This window comes from Schistocerca serialis, chromosome 8 (assembly GCF_023864345.2).
Source record: "Schistocerca serialis cubense isolate TAMUIC-IGC-003099 chromosome 8, iqSchSeri2.2, whole genome shotgun sequence".
NCBI lineage: Eukaryota > Metazoa > Arthropoda > Insecta > Orthoptera > Acrididae > Schistocerca > Schistocerca serialis.
In genome coordinates, this window is record NC_064645.1 from 576888657 (window position 1) to 576915805 (window position 27149).

Below are 27149 nucleotides of genomic sequence, written 5' to 3' on the forward strand. Positions count from 1 at the left end.
GTGCGGCTTAGATTCGAGTGCGGCTTAGATTCAAGTAAATACGGTACTCACTATACAGCGGAGATGCTGAGTCACAATAAAAAAGACTCACACAATCATAGCTTTCAGCCATTAAGGTCTTTCTCAGCAGTTGACACACACACACACACACACACACACACACACACACACACACACACACACACACACACACACACACAACTTGCACACACGTCTGCAGTCTCAGAGAGCTGAAACTACACTGCAGTGTGTTTGTATGTATGTGTGTCTACTGCTGACAAAGACCTTTAATGGCAAAAAGCTATGATTGTGTGAGTCTTTTTATTGCACCTATCGCGACTCAGCATCTCCGCTGTATGGTGAGTAGCAACTTTCCTTCTCTCGTATTGTTACATTCCATCCTGGATTTTCCATTGTTTGATTTTATTAGTTCTTGGTTGATATTATTTATTCACACGGTCTCTCTTCTCTATACACGTACGTTCAAATCATTTTTAATTCTATTAACACTATTTCATTGCTATCTGTCATACTGATATTGAAATTGAAATTATTTTTCTTTCTTGGATAACTGATGTGAAAAAATTCTGTATGTGTGAAATTCTTATTCAATGTAAAGAGGGCCTGAAAACCCTAAACTGATCAGATTAAAAAAAATAAAATTGATGTATAGCTTGATTCATTCCATATCCTTGAACATTCTCCTTCTTGATGGGATCTACAGAAAACAATTATTAATTAATGGATGAGTGGGATGGGATCAAACAATAACAATGAGAGGCAGAGAACCCAATGCAAGCCCTTCAACAGCTGACACAATGGTGCTGTATAATAAGCTTTTAGAAGGTAAAGGCTATAGACCACAGGAATCCCTTAACAAGAGGAAAGGGTAACGTGAGGTTGAATACCCAAATATATGCTTTAATTCTTCACATTTTGTGTTTCATATGAGTGAAAATAGATACAGGTATGCTGGATTTTATGACAAACACTCCACTATACACAACTTTTTCATTTAATTATTTTTTTAAAAAAATTGTATTTACACACAGCAATAAACATGTCAGAACTGCAATCCGTAAATCACAAAATTGAAATGTATGTTTCTGTAGCTGACGTTGAAATGCAAACATTATTAACAAATACAGTCAACAAACTGTGGATACTATAAAAAACAACATATATACAGATGAAAACATTCAGGCATTTTCATTTACAATTTTTGTCCTCAGGTTCCAAACAAAATATATTTACATCTTCAATATTTTCTGATAAATGAAGATTTACAGCACACATTATTACAACTAATTTGTTCCACACAAGTCTTTTTTTCTCTGTATCTGAAATGAAACCTCCGATGTTTCACTCTGGTTAGATAGCAAAGCATTTCTTAGTATGATCACTCTCTTGCCACTAAGAGACAACACTATATGCGCATATTAGGTGTGCGCGCATGCTCTCACACACACACACACACACACACACACACACACACACACACACACACACACACAGAGAGAGAGAGAGAGAGAGAGAGAGAGAGAGAGAGAGAGAGAGAGAGAGAGGAGGGTGGGGGGTGGGGGGAGGGATGAGAGGGGATGAAATTGGCTACTTCTTTACAGTGTACTTAAATACAATACTTATCTACTGAGATCCACACTTTTTAAAAACAGTGTCAAATTTATTGTTACAATAAAAACAGCATACTGGCATCCTCTTATACAAACTACAGCTAGCACAAGTCAACAGGCAAATGCCTTTACCACTTTCATGGATAAGCATTGTGCACTGTATGCACTGATTTTTAATATTAAGACTTTCAAGCAGTATACAAACAGGCTACTACAAGCCATAATTAATAAATATAAGAAAAGAATTAGGAATACAGTGAATCACTTTTCAATTATAACCACTCTTCATCTCAGTTCATTCTACAAAATCACAGACCCGTATGCCTCAGTTTTAGGTAATTTTAAAAACCTATATGATTCGCTGTATTCCCAAACTTTCACACAGCGATACATTCTTATAGTGGTGATGAAAAACCAGTGACGAGAACTTCATTCTGTGAAACCTCGATGTGGTATATTCCATGTCATACACATTCTTTCTGTATAGCAAATGTAATTTACTCAATAACATCAAATTCATATTACAGTAACACTTCAACAAATTATTTATTCTTACTACATTCACTGACATCCAATAGTAACTTTGGTTAGCTGAAATTATGGTCCCATACAACACAAAAATCACAATGCGCACACAATTCACAAAATGTACTGAGTCCATATCACAATAAAAAAGGAAATGATGCAACAATGTCCTGCATCACGAACATAATCAACAATACTGGAGATAGATAGCTCCTTAAGTAGCAATCTTGATAATTTTTAGAATTAATCAATCGGAGGGCACTTCTAACTAAATATTTCCACTGTTTTTCTCAATAGGGTAGGTGTCTTTCGTAACACATCAAGTAACACATTCACTCACACAATATCAGCATTTTCTACAGCAGTTCACAGCAGGATAATTCTTATTCTATGGTGTCTACCTCAAGTGCAGATGGTAATGTGGTGATTCACAAACTGACAATTAAGTAAAAGGAAGGAATATTACCACAAAACAGACAGACAGACAGACAGACACACACACACACACACACACACACACACACACACACACAAATTACAAAAGTTGCACCACATTAACAACTACATATGTAAACAGAACTCAGCATGGGGCTGATAAATGATCTGTGCCCAATATTGTGCACACACTATACTAAAGAATATGGGTGACCGGAATAAAGCAAGTTGGTTTTTCAGTATATAAATGAATAGTATCTTTTCATATTTTGAATTGTGGAAGTGAACACTGGTAACTACAATTTGTAGACTAGATCACAGTAAAAACAGCAATATCTGTACTTCCATAATGATGCAAAACAATCACTGTGCTCTTTAATGAGCATATGACAAAAGTGTTTAATTGAAAAGTTTTAACTCTGATTGTAAATGAGCAAATTTAGCATTAACAATACAAGTGATTATGTTAAATATGTCACCTACCCTAGCTCCTAAAATTTTATTAAGAGTATTTACACACACTGTGGTCTGTATCCCACTTCATATTTAACTAATCTGTTTTTAAAAATTCTACAGTTGGGAGTCATCTGGAACAAAGTAATGAATCTGAGGTTTTTATCTTTTGCGCAAGTCACTGGAACAAAAATGCCACCAAATACAAAGAATGAATTTATCACTGTCTATTGTCACATAATCTACAAGTGATGTTGTCAATCAGTCAATAATACCTACAAATAAATTGAAAAACATTTGTGTAATGACAACTAAGGTAGTGTAACCAGACATTACTTAAAAGAAAGAAGGGGAAGAAACACATACATTATTAAGTAAATTAAGACTGTTCAGGTGGTATGAAATTGCTTTTAGCTCTATTAAAAAATGGGCTCTATCAATACAGCTACTTATTACATTTCAAAACATATTTTTAAAGTGAAGAATAAGGTGAAAGTGGTAATTCTTCATTTTGGTAGAGGGCCACAGACAGAGAACACAAACATCATAAAAAGCTCAAATGAAATGAAATGTCTACTGTTTCAGCATAACCACCATTTGTGAGAATGATGACCCTTCAGAAAATACTGAAGATTATTTCTAGCATTCTAGTCTTCTTGAGTTATCTAGCTGAAATTTGCTCAACACATAATATATATAATATTGATACGAACATGAAGTCAAGAGCTGTTAGCAAACAGAAAATCAGGCACAAATGATACGTTACTCTGAATGCACTACCCAACATCTGTTGCTGTGAACACGTATGGTCAAACAGAATTGCAGATGGAGAAGGTTATGAAACACGAATTCCAAATGGAAAAGGTTATGAAACACTTGCCAAGAATTTGAAGTTCATGTATCCCAACCTGATGTCTTGCAGATACAGAAAATTATACTGCAAACTCGGCAGTGTATAAAGGCAACAAATAACTGACTGAGAAAGGATGAACACTAGAAACAACAGTCATCTAGGCACTTTTCACTTTCCTGCTCCAGTGACTTAAGATGTAAACACCATCACCGCAGATTAAATGCACTAAACAAAATCTATAGTAATTATATGTTACATTTGTAAGGCACGGATTGTAACTGCAGTCACTGTGACAAAGATCAAAAACAGAGACTTGTAACTTCATCTATTATTATTTATGGGTTTGATAACGTAAAAGAAAAATTGGGACATATTTCTTAAAATAGGAGAAAACAGTGATCTGTGAATGGCATTTTATGTAGTATCTTAAGAAACACTGACGGCACTGTTGAATAATACATGCACAAGGTAAAATTTTTATTTGGTGTGAAATGAGAAAGGTGATTTCACTATGTGAACACGCTGTAAGAAATGCTAAGCAAAAAATTTCCAGTTACATATGAAACATCAATCTCATGCACTACTACATTATATAACTGCCAACTGGCAACTAATAAATAGGGGTTAATATATTACAATGAGCACACATGCTGTCTGTGACTGTCAAACCTTAGTTGGTTTGTCACACACTCCACGTGTAAACTATCAAAGCAACCATTTATCTTGCCATGATATCCTAGTCACTTACGGCATTAAAACATTTTTAACCTATGAGATAACAGAAATAATATATTTTACATAAATATTCCTTAATATTGCTGAATCAGCCAGTCAATTCTAAAGACAAAACTGATAATGAAAGAACCAGCTTTAATGTAAGAAATAAGACAACACTTTAAAAACTGAAGATTGTCTCAACTAAATTAAAATCCGTTTGTCAACTTCTTACTCGGCAGTGAAATGGTATTTAATGAAGTGAAATCAGCTTTGAACTGTGACTGATGTTGATGAAATTTAACCTCGTAATTCAGAAATAAGCTTGCAGGTATAGGTTTTCAAGTGAATTGTTTCCGGAATAAGAGAACAAAGACTGTAACAAGTAACAGTATTTTCACATTATAGATGGCTGCAAACTGACACTACAGAAACAAAACTTTTTTTCTTTTTTTATCCCACCGTGGAATTATCGGTCGAAGTGGGAAAACCTATACAATTATTAAGAATGGTACACAAAGTGTTCATCATAAAATCACACAAAATTATTTCCAAAATCCCAGACTTTTACAATAATATAACCACATAACATCATCGACTTATAGAAAAGGATTTGAAGGAAATGGCTGTGTACAAAATGAAGTATAGAAAATCTCACAGTGAAGATGCATAATGACAATTTAAATAATGCCACACATTAAAAATACCTGAATTTGTGTACAGGAGTTCAATTTCCGTTATATAATAGTCTGGTGCTTTAATAAAGCCATTAAATAACATCACAGATTGAAATAATGTAACAACTGCCTTAATTTGTATGACTAAAGCCACAAATAGTTACATACAGATACATATAACTGTTTAATCATGTGTGATCAATACGCTTCTTTTCTGTTGGTAACAGACATGGAGCATATTACCTAAAATAATTTAGGTCATTTTCTTATGCCTTACCTTGGTTTTTTAAACAAACCAACTCAAAAAGTATGAAAAAGAGATTAATATAAAGTTTTTAATACTTTTAGTTTTAATTTTTTTCATATCTTTGTCTTTTAATCTTTTTTTTATACTTTTCATTTTTACAGGAAAGTTCCGACATTATTCACAGTTTGTTTTTGTAACACTGTAATGAAACATGACATTCGAATTCACAATATAAGATCCAGGCTGTGTTCAATCATCTCACAGGGACTGTCTATAAGTGATCCAAACTGCCAAATATCATTCACTTATGCCTTCTACTTGCTGACGAAAGCTTTATTAACATACTAAGTACAATAATACAATATTTGCACCTAGCGTATCAGAAACCCCTGAATATAGTCTCAGCTTTGTAAAGTGTCAGAAATTCAGTAAACATGTTACTCCAAATTTGTACTAAATGTCATTCACAACAGACTATAACAATCATACAGATAGCACTCACCACCATACTGTTGTCTTTTAAACTACTACTATTATCTTCATACACTTACATTAAATGAGACTCCACACAAAAAGCAACAAACATCTAAAACTGGGCACAAAATGTGTAGTTATGTACACAATTAAAAGTAATGTTATCTAAGCTTAAGAATTTCACACCCAACCCTACAATAACAAAATTTTAGAGTATTTGGCTTCTCCATTGAAGACAGAATAATGTTTGACCTCTAGTATGATTTACTGATTTGTGAAGGTGTAAACAAAATAGCAACACTATTTTTTACATATCAAGCTCTTCCATTTGGAAGAAATAGGTAAACCTAAACTGTAAGGTAAGCAAGCCCTGAAAACCACAAAATGTGAAGGGTTAAGTATCCAGGACATGTTGATCAACACACAACACAAGCACAGCTCTAATCATGGACTGCAGCATACAAAAAATTTCAGATTTTGAAAAAAGACCTACAATCAAACAGAAAACTAATGTGGGACTGAAACAACGAAGTTCTGGAGTAAATTCCAGGAAAGAAATATGTGGTAAGCGATCTGCATCTCATTTGAGAAAACATTGGAAAGGGCAAGAAATGACGAGAAAGAAAAGAGAACGACATTGTAAAAAAATATTGAACAAAATGCCCAAATACCTTTAGTACGGCCTAAATTACTTACTTCAGATAGGTGGCAATGGCAACACCAGAAACGAGTGCACCACTGCTGTCACCAGTGACTGTGACCAATCAAGCAGATGGAGAAAAATTACTTCACACTGAAGTAGGGCATTTACAGACAAATCAAGTAGCAACAAGTATAAAAATTATAATAGAAAATCTGTGGCTGTCTATTTCAGAGCCAAAAATAACAGGAATCTCACTATCGCAAACTTTATTGATAAATAATGTGAGTCATGTTACTGCCAGAACTCTCTGCAACAAGATATGACACAATTCATCTTAATAGCTTATTAAGTTTTCAATCTTGCAGTGTATACAATTAATACAACTGCAAAATCTGTTTTGTTTAAAGGAAACGGAAACAATAACAACTTTCAGTAACCTAGATTCCTTTTGCTGAGTAATGTGGAGTGCAAAATTTTTTATCAGGATTTATACAATGTGAAGTACAAGGCCTCAACAAGTTCCTGACAAAACTGAATCATCCATCTAATACCTCTATCACAGTTACAGCGACATTACAACAAAGAATTTAGACCTTCCCCATTTTAGCTCAGTCTCAGAAGTTTCTGCGTGAGTCATTGTTCACATGAAAATGTACTCACAATCTGTGCTATACTAGGGAAAGGGAGGCATGCATGATAAATAATAACAGTCTGAACTAACAACCCCTATCACTGGCAAAAACTTATTGTCATTATGAACATATTGATCCACATAAGGTGCATATACTTTTATATTCTTCATGTATCTCTTGATGATTATTTAGCTCTTCCTTTAAAAAAATGCATATGTTTGTATTTTACAGCAAAGTATTTGGCATCTTGCTTTCACTGCATAGACAATCCCTTAATAGCAGAAACATGATATGACTTCCAGTTTCCTTTTATTTTCTATTTAAAACATGATAAGGTGTCAGAACTGCCAGTACCTTCCCTGCAACACGAGGTAGGTGGCAGAAAGCCATTGTCATACCTCAGGCATTTGCTTCTCAGCAGCATACAGGGTAACAGATGCAATGTAGTTATTAGGCATGACCTGCAACAGAAGACATGCTATAGAATATTAATAAATCTAGAAAACAAATATACGAGAGTAAATACTGACCAGAAACTCTCATTTAATGATCATATCAGTCAGATAACAGAAAAAGCAGGACATCTTCCCTACAAAGTGGTCAGAATTAACACTGATAAAGATAAACTGCTGCTGCACACACTTCAAAGTATTACTGTAAACTCTTCACAATGCACAGTAGATTTTGTGACCAGTGCTGCTGTGTATCACTTAATATCACAGCTGTTAGGAAGGGATAAAGAAGTGTGCTATTATGACTATCATGTGATTTCAGGACATCATCTGTGGAAACACTACACGCAGTGTTTGGAACATACCTGACAAACATCACCATCAAATATAAGGCTGCAACATACTGGCTGAAGATGGTTGAAAAAGATAAGATGGCAGAAATCAAAGGTGAGCACATCCATATATTGGAACAACTAAGACTTTGGACAAAGATACAGGCAAAGGGAGTAAGACGCCAGTGATAAGGCATGCCATGTGAAAAACTTCTTTCCCGATCACTGTGAATGAAACATGTTAACCCCATCTGGTGTATTGTTCATTTCCTTAACCACCCATGGCCCTTATCCAGTGCATTTCTACAGAGTGGACCTCAGTCAGGATCCTGAATGTACATGAAGAGAATACGAGTCTCTACATCATATTCTTGAAGAGTCACAGTGTGGACCAAACAAAACAGCTGCAATTGACAGATAAAGACATTGGACAGTCACTATGAAGCACTAGAAAATGGACAGAACTGAATACTGTTGCAGACAATGCACCCAGAACACCACACAAAGAATACAAAGACAATCATATAGACAGACGACACACCACACAATATCTTGTTTATGACACTTCAAGCAAGAATACTGCTGACACAGAAGATGAAAATGAGCAGCATTTAGAACAAATTATAAAAGAAGAGCAAAGATGACAACATGATCTTACTAATATCAAAAGCTATCATGACTACATGGACACAGTGAACACTAGACATACAACTGAAACCAGAGTAAAACTAACACACAAAGGAAACTCTAGAACACAGACGAACATCATACTTAAAATTACATACATTAAAAATAAAACTCATACCCAGTTATTGTAACCATTAAAGGCACTGTAATAATTAGGACAAGATTGTGCCTTATTATTGTGTACCAAAATAACACACAAAAAGTTTATATCTACAGAAATAATCAATTTTTGAAAATATACGGTAATTGGATGGATAAAAAGTCTATTCACCAGGTGGCGGCAGGAGAGAACATATACAAAGGTTAATGAAATGAGCATGCTTTTGGAGCCAGTGGCTCCTTTTTCTGGCAGAAGAGGAGACGGGGAAGGAAGAGAATGAAAAGGACTGGCAAGGTTTACGAAATGGAGAGTCTTAGGAAAAGACTCCAAGAACTGTGGCAGACTTATTGGATGGGATGGAAAGGAAGCAAAGGCTGATTGTCGGGGATTTCATCAGGCAAGTTTCGAAAACCGGAGAGCTTAAATGTGGAAGATAGAGTAATAAGCAAGACAGAGATCACGGACGAAACATCATGCAAGAGTTAATAAGAGCAGAAAGCCAAGTGCATTGTATATGGTAGAGGCAGGGAGGCCAGAAAACAAAAGGTATAGCAAGGTGAACGGGACTGAAAAAGGGAAGTTACAGAAAAGAAATGCTGAGACCACAGAAATTAATGTTAATTAAGACCAGGTGGGTGCTGAGAATAAAGGACATGTTGTAAGGCCAGTTCCCACCTGCAGCGTCTGGGAAACTAGTGTTTGGGAGAGGAATACAGATGGTTCGTGTGGTGAAACAGGCACCAAGATCACAATTGTCATGTTACAAAGCGTGCTCTGCAAAAGGATATTTTGCATCGTCAGCATACACCCTCTGTCTATGGCCTGTCATCCTAATTGATAACTTTGTGGAAATTGTGCCAATGTAATGTTCACTTAGCAGCTGCTACATAACGTGTCATTTTACAGGTGGCTCTATCTTTAATAGTACACTAAACTCACACTAATCTGGCTCTTAGTGGTCTGGTGCCCAGTAATCTGGCCCACATCTGGTCCCTAGCTGTTCAAGGAGAAATGACGTGAACAATAATGAATTCTCATTTGCAACAATGTGTTAATTCATTACAATGTTAAACAACGCTACACATATTTGAAATTGTGGCTTTCTCTAGAGCTCAGTAGTGTGGCTTCTAAAAGAAAATACACTAGCAAGACCTCAATGAGAAATATGAAATTTTAGGTAAGTTGAACTGTTTCTTAGCAGAAAGCTATTGCTGCTGACTTTCAACTATTTGTGGCATTGAAAAGGGAGATGATGTTTGACGGTATGGACGGCAAATTGGGAAAATGGAAAGTTATGTGAAAGAATGAGAATGAAGAACTGAATGTATCTGTTTATAGATGGTATACGACCGCATACTACACAAATTGCAGTCAGTGGCCTGATGATAAAGGAGAAAGCAGTCACATTTAACAAGCATTGTGGTGACAGTAAACTGTTTGCAGTAAGAGTGGGTTGGCTGTCAAACTGGGAAAAGAGAGAGAGAGAGAGAGAGAGAGAGAGAGAGAGAGAGAGAGAGAGAGAGAGAGAGAGAGAGCATGGTGTGCAGCAGCTAACGGTCACGGGGGAAAGTTGTTCACCTAACAAAAAGATGCAGAATTGTTTGTAAAGAGGATATAGGAGAATACAGGAAGAGTATTTAGCTGATAACACCTTATACAATGCTGATGAAACTTGTCTCTTTTACAAGACGCTTTTTTTTTCAAAAATATTATCTACCTAGAATGGGAAATTAAACAACAGAAACAAGGCTTAAACATTAATGGTTTGCTGTAACGCAAATGGGAGTCATAACCACCACTTGTGGTGACCTTGTAAAATCCCAACACCTACACCGTTTTCAACACAGTGGTATAAATACATTACCAGTGCAATATTGTGCTCAGAAGAAAATAGGTGGATGTACAGAGAAATGTTCACTCTGTGGTTTCATGAGGTATTTGCACCATATATGAGAAAAGAGCTGAAGAAGAAAATGACTCTACCAATGCTTTGTTGAAGATGCGCAAAACAATCAACTTGCAAGTTGTAGACAGCAATGAGCCAGTCAATTCAAAATCATCAATTGCTGACACTTTGTACATTGACATAGTGATGAAGAAAAGGACATACGGCAATAGTGATGAAGAAGAGGACATAGGAGGAGACAGCATGAGGACTTCTCACTCTGATGGTACTGAAGGTACAGACATCTTCATCGAGTACATTATGCAACAATCACATACATGCAGTACTGATGTAAAACGTTTAAAGCAGTTGCATGATAACAGATGCTGCCATTTCTAAAAATTTGTGGCATGTTTCATAGAGAGCGATATATCACATATGTACACATTCAAAGAAAGATTTTACCAAAAATGAATGTATCTTTGGATTCAATAAAGTATAGTCCATTTGTAGTTAAACAAAATTTCAGACATTCTCAATAATCTGGTATGTCCACTAATCTGGTACCTATGTATGCAAGGAATGGATGGATTAGTGAGAGTCTAGTGTATACGTTTATTACAGGGCTGGTATAGGTGGTGGTAGGAGGGTGCATAGGCCAAGTCTTACAGTGGGGACAGTCACAGGAGTATAAGCCATAGTATAGGGAAGTCAGTGCAAAAGGAGTGTAGGGTCCAACCATGATATTGCAGGGGTTGGGTAGGAGGTTGGGGCCAAAAAGCTAGTTTGGGGTAGGATTTTAGGAATTTATAGCCTTGTTGAAGTAGCTTATTAATTCATTGTCTCCTACCTCCCCTGACAATCCCCACCGTATGACTTACCCAATGCACCCTCCTATCGTCACATACACCAACCCTATAATTGGCAAAATATATACTACTAATAGGAGAGCCACCTGTGAAATAACACATGTTGTGTACCAGCTGTTATGTAAACACTATTTGGCCTCTTAATTTGGGCTGACTACCACCAAGTTATGAATGGACATTGACAGATGATGCATACTGCCAACACACGATATCCTGTTGCAAAGCATGCTCTAAAAAGTAAAAGTTGTGACCTTGGTGCCTGTTTCACCCCATGTACCATCTGGATTCTTCCCCTGAATACCAGTTTCTCAGAACTCCGCATGTGGAAAATGACGTTACAACATGTCTTTAGTTAGCGCCACCCAACTGGCCTTAATTAACATTAAATTCTTTAATCTGATCTGACTATTGCCCCCCCCCCCCCCCCCCAGTCCTCTACCATGTACAACGTAATTAACTTTCCACTCTTATTAACTCTTGAATGATGTTTGGTGTGATCTATGTCTTGCTTATTACCCTACCTTCCACCTTTAGTTTCTCACATTTTCAAATCTCATTTGGTGCAGACCCCAACAATCAGTCTTTCCTTCCTTGTCGTCCCATCCATAAGTCTCCCCTGATCCAGGGTTTTGGGAGACTTTTCCGAACTCTATCTACCTCCTAAAGCTCACCAGTCCCCTTCCTTCCCCTTCAAACAATTTGCAAAAAGAAGCCACTTGCTCTGAAACCTTGCATGTTTCCTTAACTTTCATATATGTTTTCTCCTGTCCTCACTTGGCAAGTCAGTTTTTTATCTATACGGTTACATTATACATAAAAAGTGTATAAACTTAGAAAAAGGTCTCAGCTGTGCAGAACAGAGACTTCAATCTTTCGGAGACACTGTATTTGCGCAGCATTAGGTATTAGAACAGTCTAGTCCATTTACATCTCACGTCATACAGGAAAACAGGGGTTGATGTTTTTCCAAGGCCTCTATCCCTGGACTGTGTTTGCGTTGGTGGTGGAACACTCTCAAACTTCTGCAATTCTTGTCTTTTTTATTGTATTAAAATAAGTCACTACTGTAAATTTAGTACATTTCCTACTTCTCATTTAGCATAAGCTGTAACATTTTCTAAGATGCTTCAAAGAATAATAAAGCAATATTTTTTATTGAGTTACTAGTAATATAATCATTAGACAACTTTTTATTTACATACAGGGTGTTTAGCGCAGTGGTTACAAACTTCCAGGAGAGAGAGAGAGAGAACACCTAGACAATAGCAGTGTATGGTCAGAAACACTTTCCTGACATGGTAGTGATGACAAGACACAAATGGGATGAGAAAACTTTATTATTCTTAGTACAGCAGAAACCAAAAAACAAGAACAAAACAGACCACCATCTCCATGAAAGAGTGTGTTCAAAATTACAACCCTGAACAATGATGCAGGCCTCACATCTCTGTGTTGGAATATCAGATGCTCTGAGAAACACTGGGAGTGACTCAGACTTCCCCAGTAGCTACCATGGTGTGTACAACACATTCTTCAACACTGTTAACGGGTGTTTCGTGCACCAGTGTTTTCACCCATGTATTCAAGGCAAGTGAGGTCTGGCAATCTTGCTAGCCAATGCAGCAGAATACTCTCGGCAGTCAAATGTTGACAATGCATTGCATCAGATGGCAACAGGCATCAAGGCAGTAATGCAAGAGGGCCCCATCATGCTCAACCCGTATGGCAGAATGCAACGCAGTGGCTGTGTGTGCATCATCCAATTGCTACAGGAATACTTGCCGAAGAAAGATGAGACAGGATGCACCTGTCAATCATTGGCGTAACAAGTAAAGCCCAATGAGGTGATCCCAGGCAATGTCAACCCATACATTAATTGAAAACTTTCTCTGAGCTGCACGGGTTCTTGTTGCATGTGGGTTTTTGTCCAACCAAACATGGTTATTATGTGGGTTGAATATTCCCTTCTGTGTAATGTCATCTCATCAGTGAACAAAAGGGCGGATGGGACATGTGGATCTGTTGCATGTATCTGTAAATACCACCATGTGAAGGGCTCCCCATCATCTTCGCCCATCAGAGTAGAGACCTTTCATGCACTTTGGTACTGGGAGATGAGTTTGTGCATTTGTCTCTGGGAGTCCATGGCCAGTTCTAGCGACGTGCGGACATATAGACCAGAGTTCAAATCTTTTGTTAAGACTGTGCAATATTTGTTTTTATGAAGAATTAGATTAATCCATAAAAGATTGTGATTAGTCAAGGATGATGTAAACGGAAATATCAAATTTTCCTAATGAGAACTGAGACTTTCTCTCGAAGGGTATAAATTCCACATTGCATGCTGTCCAGTCATGACAGAGAACTTTTTGAGTCCTAAAATAGGATGAACTGCACAGTATTTGAGCAAGAATTCCAAGCCATTATAGCTTATTAGCTGATAAAAAGTACGATTGTTTGAATAACGGGTTGTGGATTTAAATTATACGGCTGCTAGAGAAGGGGGGGAGGGAGGGGTGGAGAGGGAGAGCAGGAGGGGGAGGAGGAGGGGGAGGAGGGGGAGACAGTTGCTAGTGTGCAGAAATTAGTGTGACTATTTTTGTACTTTCGTTTCTGGAACAGTGTGTTAGTGTGGACTTGGTAGCAAAAACTGTGTATTCAAAGTAACAAAAGGAGAACAGATGTTTTATCCAAGAATTTTAATTGATTTACAAATTACAGCTAGATCTAATGAAATGAACATACTTTATAGTAATGAAGCAGTTAATTCCATGCACTCCATTAACATGTGTAGTGCAGCTAATTTTTTTTATCAGCTTTCTCAGCTGAGAAATATTATTTGTCACTTCAGAGCAGACTGTGCTTCTGAAAACTCACTGAGGTTAGTAATTTCAAAATTAACAGAAATATGGATAAGGAAGCTCTGACACATTGCCACATACATAAAATACTTTTTAGTTTGCTTAGTTGGATATTCAGATAATTTGTGGTTTTTGAGGGAAATGTTTAATTTTTGACTTTTTTTTTCGAACTGGCATAGATTCACAATTTCTTGCTATGTGTTAAATGAGAGATTGTTTAATATATTTGCACCAGAGTACAAAGTCGATACCAGAAAAAAACACTATAGCAATATTTTAGTTTCTTGTACTGTGCATTTACAGTATGGTTGAAACAATTATTGTCAGCATTGAAAATGATTAAGCAGTAAATGCACTGGGAAGTGAGACAGAATTCCAAGTTACTAAAAATGTTTTCTACCAGAAGTGCAGTTGTCTTCATTAAATGGTATTCTCACTGCTAGTTTTTGCTGAAGAAAGACTTTATTTGCATTTGGTGAACTTCTCCACAAGATAATTCCATAAGACAAGGAGGAGTGAAAATATGACTCCTGTCTTTAGGCCAATGTGGTTGGTTAGGGGTGAGTGAGGTCATCAGTTCCTCAGTAAAGAGACAGTTCATCTGGAATCAGTGATGCAAGACACAAACTTTATAAACTTATGAAAGCAAGTAAGAGTTGCAAAATCATGGCACCGAAGGCAATATTGATACCACACCTGAGAAATAATTTAATGCAAGAGGAAAGTACATGAACTAGGTGGGTTTTCAGAATCAGAAGACTGCTCCAACAATTCTCGTATCTCCTCATTTGATAGATCTCTTCTCTGTAACACTTTCAGTTTGTAGAATACGTAACTATTACACAGGCACGGACTCCATGGGGCCTGGGGGGACTGAGCCCTCTCAAAAATTAATATTTGGGAGGGGGGGGGGGGCAGTTATATTAAGCTTTGTAAAATCACAAAATTATGTTGGAATTTTTTTATTTTCCTTGTTTGGCGATAGTTACCTTTTAAAATACATTCAGTAATGAGTTAATACAAATAATTATTATGGTGTTAAGCAGGTTAACTGAAAACGAGTGGTGTGAATCATGATAGTGTTTCGGTGCTGCGGGCACACTTACAATTTGTCCCGGCGCGTGAACCTTCGGGTAAAGTCTGGCGCCGGTGGGCTAGCACTGTGGCGCAACATCAAAAGGACTGGAGCAGAAGCGCTTGGAACCCTCCACCTCACGTCGTCTTGACGCTTCGACACATTACGATGCCGTGGCTATATAAAGCCCACCCAGCTGTTGCAGTCGTTCAGTGTGGATAGTTTCGTTCACTGCATGCTGCAGACGTGTTTAGTGTTCCGACTTTATTGTCTAGTGGACTATTTGGTATGACAGTATTTCATTCGTTTACTTTAGTCTCTTAGTGTATTGTGAATTAAGTTTGCAATAGATAAATTTGTTACCAAAAATGCGTGCTTGGAAGTTGATGATACTGCAAGTCAACCTCCAACAATTATTGTGTCGTCAATTGCTTCATTGTCTTCAGGTGAGAACCATTTACAGCCAAAACCTGGACAATCCCGTAAGGGAAGATCATTTCAGAAGTCTTGGTTGATCAAATATACATGGCTAGAATATGAAGCATCTATCAAAAAAGATTTTTGCAAAACCTGCAAAGAGGCAGATGCAAAAGGCTTTGGAAAAATTCCATCTTCATGAAAATATGTTTACATATAAAGAAGGTGTTCTGAAACTAAATTGTATCACTAACCGAAGTGTGGCCTCCCAATTGAATGAACAATTATATAGTGATACGAAGAAACGCCATTTAGCTCTTGAGACAATTTGTACTACCATGCAATTTCTATGCCAACAAAGACTAGCAATTAGAGGGCACAAAGATGTAAACTCAAAATTTTTTTGCTTGTAGTAACTCCGAAAGAATGACATACCTAAGTTTAAAGATTGGTTAGGGGGTTCGGGGCGCAAGTGGAGATCCCACGATGTTCAAAACGAGATCCTTGATCTACTAGGAAAGTCTGTGTTAAGAGAGGTATTGGCTTCAATCAAGAAGACTAAACATTTTTCTATTATGGTTGACGAAACAAGTACTTCTTCGATTCACGAACAAGTGTCATTTTGTATTCATACTGTCTATGATTCCTTAATCTTCAACTAAGACTTTATTGGCTTATACGAGACCCCCAAAATTGAATCACAAACTCTGTTTAGTATTTTAAAAGAAGTTTTTCCTCATATAGGTTTGTCAGTGGATAACTTAAGGAGGACAGTGCTATGATGGTGCTTCGACTATGAGAGGTAGGTTCAAAGGACTGAAAAAGTTAGTTTTGGATATACTACCAAAAGCATGTTCAGTGCCCTGTACTGCTCACAGTTTAAACTTGGCAGTTGTAGACAGTCCCCGCCATCTTACATCTATGAGGGATACTATGGCTTTAGCCAAGGACTTAAATAAACACTGCAAGGGAATCCAACAAAAGGATGGGACTTTTCAGAAGCATACGCTTTGAGAGCACCAACAACACGGCTAGACTACAACTCCTTTGCCCAACTCGGTGGACCACGCGAGCTTCTAGTATCTTGAGAGTATTGAAAAACTCTGAAGAACTTCTAGAGTTTTTTTGAAATATTTTCTGCAGAGGACAAAACAGAGGCAGGTTACAAATGTGCAGGCTACCTTGAGTCAGTGTTACAATTCAAGACTTTTTTCTTTTTACTTCTTTATTGCCATGCAATGAACCCAGTAGAGGATATCAATGAAAAAATTCAATGCCCTCATCTAAGTGTTGCTGATCTGGAAAAATATATGAGGGCTTGATTTATATATTGGATGGAAGGCGTGGTAGTTTTGAACACTTTTGGGAATTGTGTTTAAAAGAAAAATCTTCCTTGGAATCTAAGTATACCAAAGAAGTATGAAACAACGAAGCCAGCTCACCACACTTTCAAAACCCCAAAGGAATACTACAAAGCTATTTACATTGAAGTTTGTGAAATGGTGCAATCTTGCATTACTGCATGGTTTGCAACAACTGGACTCACACAGATAATTGAAGTTGAACAAGAGTGCTTGCTTTTAGTAAACAGAGTGAAATAAATTTGGAAAAATCAACCGAGTTTTTCAAAAATAACCTAGTCATTGAGAGACTGCGCTTACACTTGAATATGTTAGGCAATATTGCTAATAAAAAACAACTGGTCTTAAAAACATGCATGATGTGAGAAAGTACATTACACAAGAGTCTGCAGTTGGAGAAATGTTAAGGAAGTAGTGATGTGCTTTAAGCTTCTCCAGGTAGTTCCAATCACGCAACAGCAGAGTGGTCATTTAGAGCCCTTAGATGCCTGAAGTCATACCTCCCATCAATAATGCGACAGAAGAGATTGGACAACTTGGCTGTTCTTCATGTCTACTGAGATGTTTTGGATGAATTGGATATCCGACCAGTCATCAACAACTTCACATTCAGTAATCCACTCAGGCGGTCAACATTTGCACCTTTCTACAGACACTCTAGCCCTAATAATCGCATTTCGAGCAATATTAAAAATCTTTATAAAAAAGAGAATTAAATACATACACAATGTTAAATTTTCAGTTTCGAAATATTAGTACTAGTTTAGTACTGTATTAGTTATTTTCAAATACTTAAATATTTTTAGAGTGTAAGACCCAATTAAAACCCACTATTTCCATACTTCTTGACTGAAATTATTAGGCAACACTGTGTATTAACTTTATTAAGTGTATTGAAGCATTAACTTTGAGATACTCTTTTTATTTAATGAACCTTGAGCCTTATTCAAAGTAAGCTTAAATTAGCTATTTCACTTATTAATCAAAGTGCTATTACTGTGCGACAGCAATATTTTATTTTTTATTCTTTTAATGATAGTTTAAGATTTATTCAAATATAATTTCAGTCTTTTCAGAGCTATATATTCAATGCTCTGTAATAGTCAATAAGCATGATTATTACTGTAAACTAAATTAACTTTTTACGAAAAACCATGCATATTTATGTTTTGTTTCCTTTTTCAAAGCCAAAAAACGTGCCAGGCTTGTCAAGTTGCCCAGAGTGTTGAGTAATTGATAGTCCAGTTTTCAGGGTTCTAATGTTGATCATATGACTCTAAAATGCTTAAGAAAACTTTAAAACTCACTATTTTTCATCTAAAATTTAGAAAAATTCCCTGGGCAAGACCTCCCCCCAATATTTTTTATAAGTTGGTGCCTCTGACTGTTACAAAATAATGCACCAAATTAAACACGTGCTTATCACAAGGAGGACTGTTGAACACTGAAAGGACAACAGTGCAGGTCAACAATGGCAAATGACGTACCAGATGCTGTGCAGACAGACATCTGGTTGTTCAAAAACTGCTTCTAACTGTATGGGCCTGCAAGGCCTATATGGCAGGAAATGTGCACCAACTCTAACACAAAGCCATAGGCAAAATTTTATAATTTTTCCAAAATTATGACTAACTTGACAAATTAGGAAAAGTCTAAAATTTCATTAAAATAAACTACATAGTTACACATAGAGAAGATATTAAACATCAGCCTCTGAGGGCTGATGGTAGGTACAGAGTTAATGAGGTGCTGTAAAAAAAAAAAAAAAAGGGAAATATATTGTTCTGTTACATGGATGATACGTTTGTGTTGTGGAGAAAGGGCAGAGATAAATTAGGTCATTTTCATGAACATTTCAATGAGATAATCCAAAGATTCATTTCATTACGGAGGAGGAGGAGGAGGAGGAGGAGGAGGAGGCAGGCCTTAAATTACATTTCCTTGATGTACTAGTCATCAAGGAAGAAAACAGTAGCTTGGGTCACAGGCTACACTAAGAACCTATGGGTGCGGACCATTACCTAGACTGGGATTCCAATCACCGTCCATGTCAAAAGTGGCGTGTTATAAAAATGTTTGTGGATTGAGCTATGAACATTTGTGAACTGGTGCTGCTTGAAGAAGAAATGGAATATCTCACTAGTGCATTACTGGAAAATGAATATTTGTTTGTTGAGATAAAAGGAGAGTGAAGAAAGCCACGAAATAATCATAGCAATGTACAGGCTTCTGTAAAATCCAAGGTTTCCCCACCATCCATAAAAAATGTTAGTGGCTGCATAGGAATGATCTTGACAAAATGAAATATGAATGTAGTCTACAAACCCACTTGGAAAATACTGATACACCTAAAGTCAGCCAAGGACTACTGCTGGAAAAAGCAGGAATATACGGGGTACCATTTAGTTGTGGGGATGTGTACGTGGGTGGTACTAAGAGAACAGTGAAAAAATGATTAGAAAAACATACGGTAATTGCAGAAAGGGATAACACAGACAGATCCCAAACAGAACGAGGGAAAAATGACTGCATATACGCCTCTGTACGAGCCCTAATCTCTCTTATCTTTGTGGTCTTTCCGCGAAATATAAGTTGGCGGCAGTAGAATTGTACTGCAGCCAGCCTCTCAAATGCTGGTTCTCTAAATTTCCTCAGTAGCGATTCACGAAAAGAACGCCTCCTTTCCTCCAGAGACTCCCACCTGCGTTCCTGAAGCATTTCCGTAACACTCGCGTGATGATCAAACCTACCAGTAACGAATCTAGCGGCGGCGAATCTAGCAGCCCGCCTCTGAATTGCTTGTATGTCCTCCCTCAATCTGACCTGATAGGGATCCCAAACGCTCGAGCAGTACTTAAGAATGGGTCATATTAGTGTTTTATAAGTGGTCTCCGTAACAGATAAACCACATCTTACCAAAATTCTACCAATGAACCGAAGACGTCTATCCGCCTTCCCCACAACTGCCATTACATGCTTGTCCTACTTCATATCGCTCTGCAATGTTATGCCCAAATATTTATTCGAAAGGATGTGTGAAGCGCTACACTACTAATGGAGTATTCAAACATTATGGGATTCTTTTTCCTTTTCATCTGCATTAATTTACATTTATATATATTTAGAGTTAGCTGCCATTCTTTACACCAATCACAAATCCTGTCCAAGTCATCTTGTATCCTCCTACAGTCACTCAACGACGACACCTTCCCGTACACCACAGCATCATCAGCAAAAGCCGCACACTGCTATCCACCCTATCCAAAAGATCATTTATGTAGATAGAAAACAACAGTGGACCTACCACACTTCCCTGGGGCACTCCAGATGATACCCTAGCCTCTGATGACACTCACCATCGAGGACAACGTACTGGATTCTATTACTTAAGAAGTCTTCGAGCCACTCACATATTTGGGAACCAATTCTATATGCTCGTACCTTAGTTAGGAGTCTGCAGTTGGGCACCGATTCAAACGCTTTCCGGAAGTCAAGGAATATGGCATCCATCTGATACCCTTCATCTATGGTTCGCAAGATATCATATGAAAAAAGGGCGAGTTGCGTTTCGCAGGAGCGATGCTTTCTCAAGCCATGCATGGACAGCAACTTCTGTGTCTCAAGGAAATTTATTACATTTGAATTGAGAATATGTTCCAGAATCCTGCAACAAACTGATGTAAAGGATATTGGTCTGTAATTTTGAGGATCCGTCCCTCTACCCTTCTTATATACAGGCGTCACCTGTGCTTTTTTCCAGTCACTCGGGATTTTATGTTGGGCATGAGATCCACGATAAATGCAAGCTAAGTAAGGAGCCAATGCAGTAGAGTACCTTTCTGTAAAACCGAATTGGAATCCCATCAGGACCTAGTGATTTACTTATTTTCAACCCATTCAGCTGCTTCACAACCCCAGGGATGTCTATCACTATGTCCTCCATATGGGACTCTGTATGAGACTCAAATGGCGGTATGTTTGTACACTCCTGCGTGAAAGATTTCTCAAACGCTAAATTTAAAACTTCAGCTTTTGTTTTGCTGTCTTCCATTGCCAGGCCAGACTGATCAGTGAGTGACTGGATGGAAGCCTTCGACCCGCTTACCAATTTTACATAAGACCATAATTTCCTTGGGTTTTCAGGCAAGATCTTTTGCTAAGGTATGACAGTGGTAGTGGTTGTACGCTTCGCGCATCGCTCTTTTTACAGCAGCATGAATCTCTACTAACTTTTGCCTGTCCTCATTCTCCCAATCTTTCTCGTACCGTGAGTGCAACTGTCTTTGCTTCCTGACCATTCTCCAAATTGCACTGTTAAACCACGGTGGGTCTTTTCCGTCTGTAACCCACTTTTTCGGCACATGCGTGATTTACAATGTGTTTAAAATTTGCCCATAATTCTTCCACATCCATCGTACCGGAAGCAAATGAACTTGATTCATTTACTACGTGGGATGCTAACAACTGCTTACCGTATTTACTCGAATCTAAGCCGCACTTTTTTTCCGGTTTTTGTAATCCAAAAAGCCGCCTGTGGCTTAGAATCGAGTGCAAAGCAAGTGGAAGTTCTGAAAAATGTTGGTAGGTGCCGCCACAACTAACTTCTGCCGTCGAATATATGTAGTGCTACACAGGCATGCTTTGTAGGCACAAAGATAAATACTGGCGCCAAAACCTCGGCGTCAATAAATAAATTAAAAAAAAAAAGGTGGAAGACGAGCTTTTTTCCCTCCGCTCCGAGTTTCGACCACTGCATTTTCATACATTATCCAATGAAGTAAATACAAATTCCGTATTGTTCATCTTCGAACGTAGCAGAATTTCAATGTACTACGAAAATCCGACATGCAAGACTGTTTGGGATGTTTGTCAATATGGCCAACTCTACTTTCTGAATTTTTTCCTACCTGTGAGAAGAGATGGTAGCTAATAGGAACCTGATGAAATGTGAATCACATGCAGTATTCTCTTCACCATAAGAATAATACAAATATCAACATTTTGCCATGTATTCTTTCGTGTTTGCTGCTATCTCATTTAAATCCTGTCTGCCTAATAAACTACGAAACTAGAGTGAGACAACAGCAAACGCGGAAGAATATACGTATTGTGTCATGTTTATATTCGTATTATTCTTATGCCTAATAGTGATACAGCCAGAAATGAAGCACAGCAACTGACCAGATTTTTAATTCTAAGATGACTCTAATTTCTGTGCAGAATTTGATGTACTAAAGAAGCGGCCGCAAAGATTTTCAAACGGAGAAACATTTTCGCCTAACTCTTGTTCAGAACATGTTCTATCATACGCAGTCTATTATTTGGTTCTTGTTGATCATTATCAAAGAAAGCAGCGGTGTAAGTAACAACAAATAGCAGTCTCTTGCCATCATTTTGCTAATGAGACGATTCCTCTCTTATTTTTTTAAATTGTAAGCGGCGGTAGCGCCCACAAAAGCAAGCCATGCCGCGAACGGCGACAGGCCGTAAACACGCACTATCAGAATGCAACAAACAATGCGTGACACAGTACAGTAATGCATTTTCAGCTTTGAGTGACGTAAACACCTATAACAAAGAAAACAGCACTTATCAGATCAAAGCAAAATAAGCAATCGATTCAAACCAGACGAAGCACGTGAAAAAGGAAGGGTACCCGTATAAATACGGACGGAGCGCCTGGCATATAGCAATGGCTACCTGGTAAAGCTTAACTGCTAACTTACGACTCAAACCAAACTACTGTAGCTCTATCGTCATTCATTCGACCTAAATTGTGTCTCATATTACAATGGACCAACTTTGTTTCGATTTGGAGGTGTGGCCTAAAACTTTACTCTCCCCTTGAATTTCGAGTCTCAAATTTCCGGTGCGGCTTAGATTCGGGAATTTTTTTTTCCTTTATTTCGAGTCTCATTTTTCAGGTGCGGCTTAGATTCGAGTAAATACGGTATCTGCTCTTTCTAGTAAGAATACTCTCCTAGCCTTCTTGACCGACTTTTTAACTTTCGTAACCATAGTCGTAATGACAACATCATGGTCACTAATCCCTGTCTCAACACTGACACTGTTGATGAGGTCTGGTCTGTTCGTGGTTACCAGATCTAAAATATTTCCATTACGCGTTGGCTGTCGATTTAGCTGCTCAAGACAGTTTTCGGATAATGTGTTCACAAGTAATTCATAGGACGGCTTGTCTGTACCACCTGTAGTGAATCCATAGACATCCCGGTCTATGCTAGGTAAGTTGAAGTCGCCTCCGACTAATATAGCATGATCCGGGTACTTCTGCAATACAGAGTGTAGACTCTCTTTGAATGATTCTAGAACTGTCACGGTGGAACCTGGTGGCCGGTAATAACACCCAACAATTAATTTTATTTCTCCTAGCCCTGTTAAACGTGTCCAGATAACTTCACAATCGCACTCTACTTCGACCTCAGTAGAAACAATGTTTTTGTCAACTGCAATGAAGACACCACCTCCTACAGTGTCTAACCTGTCTTTCCAATACACGTTCCAACCCTCACTAAATATTTCAGAACTTCCTATCTCAGGGTTCAGCCAGGTCTCAGTCCCGAGAATAACTTCTGTGCCACACGCTTCCTGGAGGGCAGTAAATTTAGGAACTTTATTCCAAACACTCTGAAAATTTACTGCTAATATCTTCAATGATATAGCTGTTGCAATGTCTTTGGTTGCCACCTGTGGCTGAAGGGCGGCACGGGTGGCACTGAAGTGTGTAGGAGACTCATCATTAAAGAAACACAGATGAGGATTACAAAGAAGATGGTCAATCAGAAGGCTCCTGCCAGACAATATGGTACTTCCCCATAGGCGATGGTGCAGACTGAAATCCTGAAGCAGGAGAAATGAAGGGGATGGGGATGGGGGTGAGGAAGGGTGGCAGAGGGAGTGGGTGTTGGATTAAGGTGGTCCCAAAAGGAAGCCCTGTAACTGGTAAGACTCAGGAGGAAGATGCTGCTGTGATGTGAAGCTGTATTTTCCGGTGCTAACATGGAGCTTTAAATAATACCAATGCTTTGGGCACATGTCTTCTTGGTGTACATATGACCCAATATGTGGAAAATGTGGTCCACCATTTTACAAAAATACACCATGTGTGTTACCATCTGTCCATGTCAATTGCAAAAATGACCACCATCACTGAGCTACTACCATAATAAGGAATGCAAAACCCATGAACTGAAGGTCTCCTATTGCCTCTTTTATTTTGGTGCTTGTGAAACATTTACATTGTGCTTGGTGAAATCGAGTGGTCCCTGAAGATGGTGCCACAAGAGCTATGTGAGGTGAGGGCTTATCACCCTCACAGTCAAGTTTTATGTCAGTTGCCACTGACTACCTGGTTACAGAAGTAGCAAAGGTTGATAATGCTCCTGGATTTTGTGTTACTTACTTAGGGTAGTACACTGTGGGTATTGGGAAGGATGGTCATTTGCGCAACTGACAGAGATACACCAAGAAGACATAAGCCCAAATTGTTGGCATTTAAAGCACTGTGTCAGATGTGGGAAATACATCTTCAAATTACAGCAGTAATCCATGATTTTCACTTTCTCTGGATGCAAATCATCCTCAAAAGCGAGGATAATTGCTCCAGAATTAATATTGTTATCTGGTGGGCCTAGACATACAAAATGGATTCTGCACATTCACACAGTTCAGCAGCCATCAGCAGCATAAAGTATCGGTGAAAAATTATACCCTGCACCATGTATGTACTCTTCTGGAGCATTATGGTAACATGTACAGTACACCACCATGATTTTTACAAGTGTAATGCCCATGATTGGGTAGGATTCACAGTCCAAATTAAGAGGGAGCCACTTTGTAAGTTACTATGGGAAGAAACTTCTGCAAATATGTTTTCAGAATTCTCTAAAAAAAACAGTGGCTTAGCAGAGAGAAAGGACCCTCCACCTGTCTGTGTGCAAACAAGCAACTGAGGGTTACGCTTCTGCAAGTCTCTTGGGTTTGCTTTCCTGCCATGTCATGGCCACAGAGGGAAAGTTTCTAGGGTCATAATAATCTCCACTGAAGAATTCTGATCTGTCTGAGCATCATAGCCAGTGGCTGATAGCTTATGTCTTTCCATGGTGGCAGGTACCCACCATGATGCTACCTACTGCAAACACCTCGGGCATGAACGACGCATTCCATGGTTAGTCAAGGAGTTAACACTGTACAGGTACCTGACGACCCATCACATGGACTGGCTACTGTGCTGGGTATTGCATGACCTCCCCTGCATAGCTCCCAAACTTCAGTAGAAATTTGGAAAAGATGGAGGTCAAACACAGATGTGGGAACCAAACGTAAGTTAACTGAAATAGGTGGTGTAAAATAAAGAAACAGGGTGGGAAAAGCCATAATCTGCATCCTACAAAAAAACTAGGTTGTCAGCTGTGAATCTGTCCTAGAACACAAAAGTTTGAGAAAAGATATAGTCAAAGAGAAACATTACAAGACAGGAAAAGAGGAATTACTGCAATGGCTTGGGGCCTTAAGCACGCCATGCATGAACTCGCAATGTAATTGCAAGCTCTCAGGGGGCCTTTAGATCAAGACGATTCAGAGATGCTTTTAAAGGCAAAACATAGTGAACTGAGTTTCTTGATTAGATTATCTATGTGCTGGCTCCATTTTAACTTTTAATCCACCTGACCCTCAAGGAATTTTACACAGATTAGTTTCATTTCATTATGACCATTAATGCCTACTTCTGGCACTATCATATCAGTACTGCACGATGTTTGAAATTACGTAATATGAGTTTTTGTGATATTAAGGCTTAAAAACTGTTACCTATAAATCACTTGTAGGTCTGTGCAGCTATCCAGAGCTTTTTCAGCTAAGGTTGAGTTTTGACTTTTGATTAGTATACTTGTGACATCAACATACATTAATTACAGTTTTTGATTGATTCATTCGTTCAATTGTTTATCATTTTCCGCAGATCCCCTCCTTTCAAGAATGTGTAACGAGTCAAGTTTTACATCAACAATTGTGTAAATTTAATCTGTGTAGTGTGTTAACAGTGAACTATAATTATACTGCTTAATGCTATTCATGCTTATGAGAGTTACAATTAATACAGTAAATTAGAAAGGAAGCAGCTACTTTGAAAACAGTGTTTGTCTTCTAGTTAGACTAAGTATCTGCTGTTTACTGCTATTGACCAATTCTTTAACATCACTGCAAGAACATTTGTGTATATTAGTGACAAGAATGGGCTTGGTACTGATCCTTGTCAGTTGTGAGTGAGATAGCGACTGTGGAACGCAAAGTTTTCTGCATTCTTGAGTTTGCAAAAAATGAGTTGCAAATTGCAGTGCAGCAGGCATTTTGTATCAAATTTGATATTCAACCACCAACTTGCAAAAGCATTAGCCATTGGTTTAAGCAATTTAAACAGACTGGGAGAGTGTGCAAAGGAAAAAGCACAGGCAGACTGCGTGTGTCAGAGGATGATGTCAGACGGATTCATGAAGGTTTTGTGCGGGGTCCCAATAAGTCTACCAACAGAGCCAGTTGAGAACTTTGAATACCCCAACCAACTGTGTGGAAACTTCTGAGACGGCGTTTGCTGTAAAAGCCCTATGAATTACAACGTGTGCAAATTCTCAACCCCAATGATAAAGAGAAGCATTTTGTAATTATGTGCTAGCAAAGATGGAGGATGACGCATTTCTACAGCATGTAATTTTTAGCGATGAAGTAACATTCCACCTTAGTGGAAAAGTCAACAGACACAATGTTTGCATATGGGTTTTGGAAAATCCACATTCACCATTGAAACACA

At 38.1% G+C, this 27149-nt stretch overlaps 1 protein-coding gene across 1 annotated transcript in view; it reads right to left on the bottom strand.

The window, feature by feature from the left end:
* Positions 1 to 751: 751 nt before the first annotated feature.
* Positions 752 to 27149, bottom strand: part of LOC126416209 (PHAF1 protein CG7083) — a 140289-nt gene continuing 113891 nt past the window's right edge. Inside the window, exon 11 of the mRNA XM_050083800.1 lies at positions 752 to 7745. Coding sequence (XP_049939757.1) covers positions 7677 to 7745 — 69 coding nt within the window. The 3' untranslated portion in view covers positions 752 to 7676. The remainder of the gene's footprint in view (positions 7746 to 27149) is intronic.